Source organism: Aphis gossypii, chromosome X (genome assembly GCF_020184175.1).
Source record: "Aphis gossypii isolate Hap1 chromosome X, ASM2018417v2, whole genome shotgun sequence".
Classification (NCBI taxonomy): Eukaryota; Metazoa; Arthropoda; class Insecta; order Hemiptera; family Aphididae; genus Aphis; species Aphis gossypii.
Window position 1 is genome coordinate 60,243,781 of NC_065533.1, and position 14,273 is coordinate 60,258,053.

Consider the following 14,273-nt stretch of genomic DNA (forward strand, 5'->3'; position numbering starts at 1 on the left):
AATAACGATTTTAGTTAGTAAATAATTTAAAAATTTTATTTTAGGGATTTTAACTTTTTTATGTATCATTATATTATAATATACGAGTATATAATGACATTTTCAAAACATTTAGATTAATTGTATAGGTACTAGTGTACTACTATAATAATTAAATATTAACAATTTAATAAACGCAATGTTTTCGGCAAAAATTTATTCAACTTACCGTATTACTAACAATAAAATAAATTACTTTAATAGCAATATCAATAAATATCATGAAATAAACTTAGTAATACAAACTGATTTTGACTGACCTTATTTATTCAAAATTATTTTTTATTTAATCATTATCATTGAGTTTAAATTTAATATGTAACTAACAGTGATTTTCTTAATGACTAGGAATATTCGACATGTTTGATAGAATGGTTACCTATTTTCTATCCCTTTTTAAAAATTAAATATATTATCATAATAAAATATTGCATGATAACATTAAACTACTTAATAATTTTAAATTAAAGGACACTCTATTATTTAAAATTTAAAGTAAGTTCTTTAGAAAAAGATCAAAAACAAAAAAAATAAATGTTTCACATGAAATTAAACAAAGTTCTTTTATAAGTGTTTGTGTTGTTGAATCACTTTGCTTTTTATGAGTAACCTAACTTATGTTAGATACAATTATTAGTTACTTTGAGAGTTGCTTTAAAATTTAATTTTATGATAGGTTTTATTTTTTATTTTTGAAAGTACAGTGAACTTAAGTTGAAATTATGAAATTATACAATTTTTGTCGAAACCTATTTAAAATTTTTAATCTTGTTAAATTACTAAGTATGTACTACTCGATAGGGTATCAAAATGTTTTCAACGTAGGTTACGATAAATATTTATCGTTGCTACAACTTTATTTTCTAGAGGTTTAAATCCACTGTACTAATTAAATAATAAAAATAATCTTTTTCTATTTTACTAGATTATTAAAATATTATTTAACCATTTTTATGACCGTTAACATTTAAACACAGGAATCAACTATTAACAATTATTTAATTTGTTTAACTTTAAACATTATTTATATGTTAATTCATGCAGAATATTTAAAAAAAATTTTTTTACTTATATGGGAGTTAGATATTTGAGTGTACTTGTATTTAGTTGAAATACCATGGGCGATGTGATGACAAATTTGAGAATTTTATGTCAGGCAGTTGTTTTATTCAGACAGATACCTAAGTTTCATAACCCAAATATAAGCATGGTTATACCACCATACTAAATTTCCATACGTTTATAATTTATTAATTTATTAAAATTTCAAATAAAAATAATCATTTTGAAGAGTACCCGGGTCCACGTGTCCCGGGTCCGTGTGACGTCAGAATGGTGACCGCCAAATTTGAATCGGGTTTCACGGGATTAGACTTAAGTTAGAAATCTCGAGTTTTGGATTAGATATGGTTACAAAATGGTTACATAACCTTGTGAAAATTCCGAATCAAACCAATAATTTTTAAGGGTATCGGGTGCTGGGGTGACGTCACACCAGCACCCAAAATTAAAATTTGGATTTCTGAACTTCCTTGTAAGTTACAAAAAAAGTTTTCGTGGTTACATTTCGTTACAAAATGGTTACATAATCTTGTGTAATTTCGGCGCAAAAATTTAGAACTTGGGGTGTTCGAGTGACGGAGCTGTATTAATCGATTAGAATACTTTAAAGAATAATATACTTTATCGACAATTGTTTTAATGGACAATTAAAAAAAATGGTTTATATATTATAATACCTATATAATATATATACATATATATTATATATACACAGCTATGGCAATAAGAGAGAAAAAATTATCAACTTATTATTTTTTAATTAAAAAAACAATCTTTGCCTCTAACGATTTAATAAAAATCTATGATCAATTAATATACTAATACAAATCAAGTTCAAATGACCCTTGGTTACCTTAAGGTAAAAAGGGTATCCACGCGTGATCAAAATGGATTATAAAAGTGAGCTCAAATGACCTACAGTATTTAAGGGTAAAAAAGTACTCATGCGACACTTATTTATATAATATATAGGTAATATGTATAATAAATAACAAATAAATTATTTATACTTTTTGCGTTTAATATCGGTTTTATATATACTCGGCTAAACGGTGAATCTATGCGGCTATTATAATTTATAAGGGTACAAATTGAAAAACGAAAGCACTTAAATTACATGATCGAATCTCATATTCTATTATTGGTTTTCATAATCTTATTCTTTGATAAACTGTACTGTATTCTATACAAAATCTCGGGAAAGTTAATTACCAAAATAATATTTGAATTTAAGTGTTTAAGTTTATTTAGATTAGTATCGCTCCGATGCATGTATTGAGTTTTATGATATATTTTATTATACCAGAAATATAAATTAATATCCAATTTCGAGGGTGGTTTTTACTTTAACATTTAATCTAGTTAGAACTAGATACGCATGTTTAAAAATATGTACGATACTAACAAGTTTCTGTACTTATAGATACTATGAAATAAAATGGATATTCTAAGAACTAAAAATACTATCAAAATGTAAACGAAAAATTAATTATCTATAATATTAATTCATTTTACAGTAAATCGGAATTCAAATTATATAGACTTATATATGTATATTAAATAGTTAATTTTATATTTTGGTTAAAATTGAATTAAAAATATATATAGTTTATAATTAACAGAGTTTACGATAGGTTAAACTCACTGGCTTTATTTTGTTTGACACGGATGTAGTAACTCGGATTTTCTTGTATTTTGCCTTAAGCTGTTAAGACACTACACTTATATATATTATTATTATACTAATATTTGAAATATCATTTTGTATATCTACTAACCCAATATATCAATTATAATCTTTGAATGACGGTACAGTATAAAATAGATACTTTTTGAATGTTTTTTTGTTTACCATTTACACGACCATAGTGGAATACGCCCATATATTTTATATAAAAAGAGTTGTAGATTCTATTATGAATTATAATAGACATCATGCTTTGATCACATTTATGCATAAACGATAGGTGGAGTTGTTCTAAATTAACGACTTATTGGGCTATCTTTTCTTGTTTTGGTAAATGAAATGTATTTCTATTTTTATTAAGTGTTGTTTATCTATTTCAAACTACCATCACTGGAGTAGATTTACAACAAGGTCGATCTTGTTGTTAAATCGCTCTGAGTCTATTTCTACCAGGGCAGGCTCATTAGGTACTAAGATCAACTGCTATAATAATAATAATATAATGTAAACTATAGATATCCAATAATAATAATTTAATAGCCAATAAGTACTATAAATAGATATTGTGATCTTATAGTGGATATAAAATAGGACAATAGGTAGTACTAGTGCTCAGCTAGTAAATTACACATTTGATAAAAATTACATACAGCTTTGTTTGATGAATGTTTTAAATAAATTATTCAAGCGTTCAGCAATGAATTAGGTGGCTATGAATAAAATAAACGATAATCAGATGTTCAATAATGGTTGTTTATATGATCTGACATAAAGATAATATATTAATATCGAAAATGAGTTTTTTTTTTATTACATAGATTTTGGACTAATTGATTTTAGATAATTATTTTATTATATAAAAAGTCTTTAAAATTCTAATTAAAAAAATTTAAATTTGGTTTTTCACTATAAAATGATTTATGACTTTTTTGTGTTTTTTATTGCTTGCATTTCATATAATGTGTATGAACAATTAATTCCAAGTTAATTACTTGAAAATAATTGTGTATATATAAAAATGTTCTTCCTTTTTAAAATATCTTCCGTGTATACTCATATTCTAATTTATAGAGTGGCTTAAAACGTTTGAAACGGTTTTTGTGTTATATAAAGTGTTTAAAAAAAATTACATACACCAATGAGCTTCCTCCTTACTCTGTGCAGAATCTGTATGTGAGCGACCATCCTTTTATTTTTTATCCATAAATATGTTTTTATATACTATTTATTTATAATACAAATACGTACATTATTTCAACAACAATAAACTGTGTCGTTCGTATGGTAGCAGCGACCCTAAGGGGTTTGCACGCATGGGGGCGCACGCCTCGTGTGCGTAAAACTGGGTTAAAAAATATCGATTCTTACTGCGCCGTATGGTTGTGCTTTCTCGGGGGAATTTGAAACTCTTTGAACTTTCTCGTATAGTGTATAGGAAGTGGGCTAAAAATAAGATGATATTTATGGCAACGAATGTAATGTGTAATTTTTTTTTAATTATCATCATATATTTGAGTTCATAGACGGCTAATTTATAACTGAATTATTTGTACTTAATATGACATTAACACAAAGGGGCTACTTCTACTACTTCATAGGTATATGGTGTTAATATATAGCCATATAGGTATTGTTTTATGTAGTTTAGACCACATTAAAGCCTAATTATAACTATAGGTACGATATCCACGGATACAAAAGTAATTTATACTTCAAGATAGGGGAAGAGAATCAAATAAATGGAGATGTTGCTTTTATTGAGTAATTATAATATATCAGGGGTGGCCAAACCGCATCTCGCTTAGCCGCATGCGGCTCACGCATTTTATCCTAACACTTTTACAAAATTTTTTTTTTTTAATATGAGCTTATGTATTATATAATAATATGACCTTTTCTTTTTTTTTTTTACATTGTGGCTCTTCTATATTTATTAATATATTTGGTGGTTCGCGAATCTCTTCTCGCTGGCCACCCTTGTAATATATTAATAGCTGTTGAATAAGAACTTGAGGTGTTTGTTGGTTAGATTAGGTAAAATGCAAAAGTGATTAATTTATTCCGTGGAATTTTACGTAAATATTGAAAAAAAAATATTGAATAGATATTGCAATGTCGATACAAATGTACGATGTGATTTTTATTTCAAATAAGCTCGTTTCATAACAATTTAAACGAAATAAAAACGACATTATTTCTTTTTGCATATTTTGAAATAAAGCCATATTTTTAAAAATACTTTATGAATAAATACATAATATTTTGTATTTTTATATTTACTTATTTACAAACACCATATTATTACCAATAATTATTATTCTGTGGGAAATATGTTTAATTGTTCAATCTATCGTTAACTGTATCTACGAACTGTAGATACTTCCTCGACATTTTTACCAAATTAATAACGTTTCCTATACATAACATGTATTTAACATATATTATATATTAACATATATTTTGGCTCTTTGAGTTCTGAATTATTTAAGTTTTTTTTTTTTTTGTATAAATATCGGAAAAAAAACATTCTAGGTCAAAAGGCTTGAAAATTTAGCACAAAGTTCTCATAAAATGTTTATATTTTAATAATAAAAAAAAATGGAGTATAAGTTCTAATAATTTTTTATATACCTATTTATGTTGAAAATTAAAATGTTGACGACTTTCATCAAAATTGCAAATTATTTTAAAGTGAAGAATTCATAAATTTTAGCAATTGAAAATTTAATTAAATGTTCAACATAACTTTTGCTTATAAGAGTAAAAAACTAATAATATGCCATTCTATATAAATATAGTGTTTGAACGTTAGAGGGAAATGTTATGTTTATGAAATTGAACATTCCTACGTAAAATAATGATATCTCGTCAAACGATTTTAGTTTTTTTTTTTATAGTGATTCAAAAAGTAATTATCTTAGAAAGGAACTTTTAAAACTCAAATGTTACTCAAACAATCATTTTCTATCGTAACTTAGTTAAAAAAATTCGAATTAAAAATAATTAAAATCTTAAAATTAGTTAAACATCTTGAACATTTAATATAAGAACTTATGATTATTTTTCTTATTATAATTTAAAAATATTGATTATAAATTTGTATGATTTTTATATGTGTTTGAAGTTAAAACTTGGAGAACATTAATTGTCAAATTCAGAAAAAATTACCAATCGTATTTATTTTAAGATGTATAATATATTCTATTTTATAGAAGGATTACAATTTAATACAGGTTCTTCATAAATTCTTATTAAAAATGTATTATTTAAAAAACAAAGTATCAATATTTTTTGTATAGGTACACATTTGAAAATTAAGTTTTGATAAAAATTGCATATTTAAATTAAGATTGACGGTTTTATCTTATTGTTACTCAAAAATATTTTTCATATTAACTTTAAACTTTTACGTAGTACTTATTTATTCTATGGATATGAACCTATATTTGTATTGTTCTACGGTAAATAATTATTAACTCAAAAGTTAGTAGTTAGGTACTAATAATAATATAATATTAAAATAAGTATCGATATTTTAGCCAAAAATTAATTTAACATTGAACATATCATGTAACGCTAATATCAAACTAAAACATTACATAGCATTAATATAAACTATCTAAATATAATACATTAATATATTATTATTGTAATAACCGTCGTCTCCTCTGGGAATTGTTTTTTTGTGTGTAATAACTAATAATTTATCATTAAATTCAAATTGAAGCTATTTCAGTAACCCACTCATGATTCCTACTGTACGGTAATTACTTGCTTACTTTTTCAGACCAAACTACCTTCTTATTAATTTTTTGGGCATTGTTGGACAGTTTTAAAATTTTTTTGGACATAACTTTCACCCGTAGACAAATTTTAAAATGCGCTGCATAACTAGTTCTGGAATTTATTATTAATATTTTCATTTTCTTTTTGAGTATTACGATATGAATATATTGTTTTTTAAGAAAGCCGATTTCATATTTTATATTCGCGGATTCATGAAACGATATCAAAAAAGAATACAAATTCGATATAAATAAAATCTAAACATTTTTTATTTTTGCAAAAATGATTAGTTAAATATATTTTCAAAGTTTATAGTTCAAATATTATTTTAATTGATAAAATGGTAGGTTACCTATTATAATACTAAAATTAGAATAAATTTCTTTAATAGCTTTATCAAAAAGAACATATCACTTAGTGATAGACCATTTCTGCTTTGAATCGTTTTTCGTATACCTAAAATAGTGTCCAGCTAGTCAATTAATGTACAGCAGAGTGGTATACATAGAGAATTTATTATCTTTTTTTTTTTTACTATCATTTTATTTATAGTTGATATTGAATTAATATATTTTTAATTTGATAACATTTTGATAAAAAATGTATATAATTGTTTATTTTACATATCATAATTTATATTATCTAGTTGTATAAAGTGCATTTACATCAATCATGTTGTTAAACGATACGCTCTAAAGGTGTATTTTTTTTTCATCCTTTCATTGCTAAGGATACTATATTAATATAACTTATGAGCTATGACGCGTAAATAGATACATACGTATAAGTAAATTTATACGATATATCATGTTGATTATTATTCTATAAACTACCCGTGGGCCGTGACCATTATACTCTAAGCTTATAAGCTCTATGCTGTTCGCTGCAGATGGCTTGTAGCTTATAAATATAACCTCATAATATATTATTGAAGAATATTAAACTTTAAAATTTGAAGTCAATATAAATAAAAATATTACAATTATTATTAATAAACCTTGTCAAACGCGGTGGAATAAGTTGAGCGCGAGAATATATAATATTATGTATGATTACTATAAACGGACGTATCGCTTATTTGCATTAACATAAATATTATACGTAGATCATAGTTTAATAATATACTAATATAGGTAGGTACTCTCTTATCATAACCAACTTTCAAGCTCATCCGTGTGTAAAATTATTACCACGGTGATGGCGGTGCGGTGGTCTCGTATTACTAATTATTATTATTATATCTACTGAATATAATATACTAATATTACTAATATATTATTAAAGTTATTATACTCTAATAAGCAAACTTCTAAAGTATTCTAGTAAAAGTATTTAAATGCGTTTAAAGTATATTTTGAATACTTTTTAAATGTAGTCATTAAAATATATTCGACATATTATTTCATACTTATGTATTTTAAATTCAAATATTTTGATTTAAATATTTTATTGTCTCTGATTGGATTATAAATATTATGTTGTTTTTTTTACTCAGAAATATAACTATTGGAATTTTTCATTTTATATTTGTTACACCTTATGCTTGCAGGTTACATGAAAAACAATTGATTAATTTAATGGTTTGCTAAAATTTAATGGAACGATCGTGTGAAACTAAATCAAGTTTTTGGAACCATTAGTTTACTAATGATGCATTAAATCTTTAGTGATTGTTTATGCAACCCCGCACTAAGCTTCTAAAATAAACTCAAACACCAATATCAACTATTTTATGTGTGTATTTTGTATATTATATAATATATTTCAATGAAGGAATATTTAAATTAATTAATGAGAACATAATTATTCGTTCAGTCAAATAGGTAGAAAATTTAATACAAGGTTCCTTATGAGTTGTCAGTATAAAGCTATTTAAAAATAATAAAGATACAATATACATAGATATGATTTTATTTTTATAAGTATTTTAAGTTATAAATTTGCAAATTATTTTGTGGTTAAGAATGTATTACATTTTTAATTTTAAATTCTAAACGGAGTGATGAATATATTGATTCTATAATGATGTGTTTTTTTGGGTTTGTGTACACTATAAATTATCAAATAATGCTTAAATTTTAAAACTTCAGCGGTGGTTTTCGGTGGCAAATTGAATATTCTTCGTGCATTATAGAGGCTAAAACATAAGTGGTTTTCAAAAAAATCGGGGAAAACAACAAAAATATGACGAAAAATCTGAATTTTTACTCAAAACCAGTTTTTAACAAAATTTATATTTTATATTATATTGTAACTCAAAAACTAATCACTGTAAAGTGTAAATACTTGAAATATTTACCAAATATTTATATTAGCGTTATCCATAAACGGTTAAATTTCCAAAATATTCTGGCTTTTTTTTTGGGCTATTTATTAACAACTAACATTTTCGATTTTTCTAAATATATATATTTTTTTGAAATATCGATAAAAAAAAATATAATAATAACATCTTTAACTTAAGCATCTACATGCATATAGTATTCTACAGCAGAAGTTATATTATAGTTTTAGTATATTTTTAACGAGTCAGATTTAAGTTGAAACATCAAACAAAAAATAATTGGTATTGATAATAAAATGGAAAAAGTATATTTGAAAAGTATTTGTATTACTATAAATACTTACAAAGTATATTTTATATTTGTTCTTTGTACTATTGTCAACAAGTATTTAACATATTGTCACAAGTATTTTAAGTATACTCTTTAAACATTTTTTCGAGTTGAAGTATTTGTATTTGTCTTTAAATACAAATGAATGAAAAGTATCTTTTTACACGATTGTCACTAATAATCATTATCTAGTTACTTACTTCCATATTTTCATTGTTATTATCGTGTCGTTTAATCACAATGATATTTATTAATTATTATACGTGTTTTATAGATCTATTGGAATCTGCAACTGTCGATCCAGACCCGTTAAGCCTAGATTTGAGTCACTTGAGTGCTGAAGAGCGTGCACTGATCCAGAACGTCATGGCTAAGGCGAAGAACATGGACGCTACTGAACCTACACCGGTGGCGCCGTCACATTTGCCGATGACCAGGTAATAAAAACTATTTACTGGTACTTTGGGCGTGTAAATTTTTTTTTTTTTTTTTGTAAAATGGCGAGTTATGGTCAGATAATATATAAGTCTAATGGACTAACCTATACTACAGTTTTTGCAAAAATATTGACTCAAATCTTGATTCTTATTATTTGGGTGCCACTATTCTTATTGTAATTGTTAGATATATATTGTAATAAGTTATTAGAAATACTATTCAAGCAAATCGCGAATTTGTTTTTATATATGATGTAGGTTAGGTTTTCCTTATAATAAATAACACTTTACTATAGAATTATAGAATTGATTTAAACTTCAGCAATTAATTACTCCAAAACGTCTATTAAAATATATTAAATATAAAATACTTCTGAATTAAATATCGTGTAGATTGGTATTATTTTGTTTTGTAAAACATTAAATTTATTGATTTAGGAAATTTAATATAAACTCATATTTTAGTTAAATATGTATAAAATATACATAATATACATTATATTTTGCATTTCTTTGTTTCCTTGTCGTATTTAATTATTTTTATGGTAACCAAAAAAAGAAAAGTAATGAGTATTGAACCATAATAGCCACTTTCGATTGAAAATCGAAGAAGGTTGAAATTTATAGAAGTATAACAGAGCGAACAGGGATCAAATCCAATTATTATAGTAGGCACTATATTATGCAGTTGTTCTTATAAATACGTAGGTTAATTTTATTTATATTTCATTTTAATAAATAGATTATTAATTATATTATGTAGGTAATTAATAAAATTAATTAATTAATTATTTATTAAAATATCTATTATTATTTAATTTAATTAAATACTTGTACACAAATCGTTTAGTGTTTCATTTGTATATGGCTCGTAAGGTATGAACTAAATTTGAGTTTATACTTTATATTGTATAGTATAAAGTGCTGGAACACTATGTTTTTTCCATCATTTCACAAGAAATATAAGATATTAAGATGTTTATTTTATATTAATTACTAATAATGATTATTAAGTACTGTTATTTATATTTTTAATTAAAAGGAAGAATTATACACAAACAATTTCTTATACTTGAGTCGGTATAGCGTGTCAATTATACGTGTGTGCAAATAAGGCGATTAGATAAAGTTAACCTTGATGAAATTTAAAATGGGTGGAGCTGGAGAAATGTACGTTAACATCTATCAAAATCTTAAATAATTTACCGGAATAACACCAACTATGTTCGAGATTGTTTGCATTTGGTTTTTATTAATTGCTTAAATTTAAGTTTGTTATAATAATATTAATAATATATACACAAAAACATACATAATAATAGGTCATCTTTGTTACCTAGGTTTATTTTAGGTTTTATTGTTTTTAGAAAACAATCAGTTACCTTTATAATACCATTATTATCATAAAATAGTTTCTTATTTCCTCGACGTACATATTTTCGTACTTAAGTCGTATGTTTTTAACTGCTAATACCATGGTATATACTTGCAGATTGTTGAAATGTTGTACGTATACTATAATAATATATATTTTAGTTTACGATCGAGTCCACTGTAGTTATGCACAAAAAAGATGTAGTATTTTTCTCCCGGGCAGTGTCGATTGCGTGACAAAACTAACTGTATTGTCACAATCTCCACGTTTTTAAAACAAACTAAAACACCTATAATTGTTGTTTTACGGTAGCTTCGAGTGGCTGCTAATTTTTCAGTGAATATAGGTAGTAATATTTGTTCACGCGTTTGTTTATTTAAGCGTTTCGTAGAAAACGAAATTAAGCGCAACAATAAGATCGCCCGCTGACGGTTTAATCAATAATAAGTAGCACTTTAAGTAATACAGCACCAATAAACAATACTAAAAAAAAGCACACAAAACTATATATTTGACACGTTTTATTCGATTACCTACACATTACCTTTTAATGGGTCTGCTTGCATACATACAAGTGGTATTTATTTTACCATCGTCAAGCGCGTGCAGATGCAAAATTAGTTTTGCACCGCGGAATCGTATTTTACTCTGGGCTTTGGATTTATTAAGTTGTTAAAAAAACTGAATAAAAAATAAAAAAAATATGTTTGGCTATTTATAACTATATTATAATTTTATACTCATTCGAGTTAATATTGATTAAGTATAGTTTGAGATCCTAATTTGTAATCTATGTACCTAGGTATAAAATTATATGATTGTATATTATCACACGTTATTTGTAAATCAAAATACTCCGATTTTGGGTTAACGAGTATGATTTATTCCAGTTCCAGTCAATTATAATAATAATAAGTAATCCATATATAAAATGTATAGATTGTGTGTGTGTGGTGTGTGTGTGTGTGTGTGTGTGTGTTTATAAATGTGTGTTACATTTATGGAGGTTTTTAATAGATGATTGGATCTAGTTTGTACTTTAGAATAAAATTAGTAATTACATTCATAAATAAAATTATTTTAAATAATTTGCATTATCAAAACATATAACATGAATTACATTTAGTGGTATAGGTTGATAAACCGTTTCAGCTCAGAATCATTTTTCGTGTACAATGATATATTATTGAATTCAAATTAATACATCTATCACAGTGACCAATTTGACACATACTGTAAAGTGTGATACTCATTACTCATTTGACCATCTTTTTAAATTTTTATTTGCATAACTATCTTGGATTTTGAGCGGAGTGACGAATTTATAAATTTGACAATTACGTATGTGTTTTTTCTGCATGTTTAATCCTTTTAAATACAGTAGGAGTTGAGTGAACGTCATAATCTTGTAAGCACTGTAATGGATGTGTTGAATTTAAATTCAATGATATATTATTGTTGTATACGATGAAAAAATAACACTAACGACAACGGTTATAAACACCAAAATAAATAAATAAAAATAAAGACATACTTCATTGTAAAATCAATACATTCATCGTCACGCTCAGAATATACAATTTGTATAGACTACTCAAACTGAATTGCAGTTCTATGGATTTTTTTTGAAATAAAATAAAATATTATTTAATTTATTATTTGTTTTAAGAATGAAAAACAAAAAATAATATCTTTATATTTATAGAATAAAGGATCAAAAACTACTCAACCGATTTTGACGAAAGTTTCGGAGATTGTTCTTTAGAAAAGTTTAGATTGTTGTTTGAATAATGTTAAAAATATACCTAGGGCTAGATCTGCCATTAATGGATTATCCAGGAGTATCCATCTCGGTCCAATTAGTTCACAAAGCAAAGTACCTACAACGATATGAATTTACGTGTGAACTGTATTACACTAAAACTAAACTACAGAAAAATACCACCATATTAAAATTTTTTTAATTTTTCCAAGGTGAATTTGGATTTCCACAGCTAATAGTTATAAAACATACATAGAAATGTAGGCTGACAAACTGTTTTTGTCCAGAACTGTTTTGATTTATTATTGAATTGAAACTTACCAAATTCATTACAATGACTTATTTATTGACAAGGTATACTCAACACCTTTTGTATAGGACATAAGTGATATGCTGTAGTGTAGGCATGTCAAACTCAAAGTACCAAGTGAGCCAAATATATTGGATAGTTTACTACGAGGGCCGCACATAAAATTAACGAAAAAAAAATATTTTATACAACATTTTTCTATTTTATTCTTTAAGTTTACAAAAATAGGAGGTACAAAAAGAAAACAAAAAATACGAAAAAAATTTACACTAACGTTAAAAAAAACCATTTTATTTAATTAAGAGTAATGTGACTATATTTGACATCTCTTTTCTCCCACCAACTTTTCAATTTCAAGAGAAATATTATTAGACAGAGTCACTTTAAATACTGAATTTAGATGTGTGCCAGTTAATCTGGATCTAACGGTTTATTAATTACTGATCATTAATGAAAATAGTCGCTCACAATTACACATTGATAAGTACTACTAAAAATAGAAATAATCTTACTTGCGAATTTAAAAGTTTCTACATATCGTACTGACACAAATTTGTAAAAATCAGGTACACCCCCTCATTAAATTTGTTTTTTAAATTTAAATCATTTTAAATCTCGATATTTTATTATTTTAATTTTATTTTTTTAACCAATTAAAATTGATAGTCGTGGGCCGCAAAAAAATGAGATTAGGACCGTATGCGGCCCGCGGGCCGCATATTTGACATGCCTGCTGTAGCGGTTACTTAATTTCCTTCCTTTTTTTTTTTGTGATAAATGATAGGTAGTATAAGCTAACCTTTGAATTAATTTTTCATCAAATGTTTATTTAAATTTTTGCTAATAGTATCTACATTGTTACTATAAATATATTAGTTGAAAAAATTTAATAAATGTAATAATTTGTAGTATTTTTAATTTTAGTTTAAAATAATTTGTTGATTTGGTAATATTCATGTATGAATTCTATACCATTACTATATACTACATCATGTCAGTTGTAATAGACTTCTTCATTATACGACCTTTAACTCCCACCGAACACATTAATAATTTTATTATTTATTTTATATTTTTCATGTTAATAGTTTTTATCATCATTAATGGATATTTTACATTTAAAGTTTTGATTTTCAAGCTAATTTCATGAAATGCAGTCGTTGAATTTAGGATAAATTAAATCCACATTCACTAACAAGC

General features: G+C 25.2%; 1 protein-coding gene across 4 annotated transcripts in view; it reads left to right on the plus strand.

Annotated features, from left to right (window-relative positions):
- LOC114123560 (polyhomeotic-proximal chromatin protein-like) overlaps nucleotides 1–14,273 on the plus strand; it is a 94,643-nt gene that overhangs the window by 19,833 nt on the left and 60,537 nt on the right. For all 4 annotated transcript variants that reach the window (XM_050208028.1, XM_050208029.1, XM_050208031.1 and 1 more), the window contains one exon: nucleotides 9,464–9,626. In XM_050208028.1, the coding sequence (XP_050063985.1) occupies nucleotides 9,464–9,626 (163 nt within the window). The remainder of the gene's footprint in view (nucleotides 1–9,463; nucleotides 9,627–14,273) is intronic.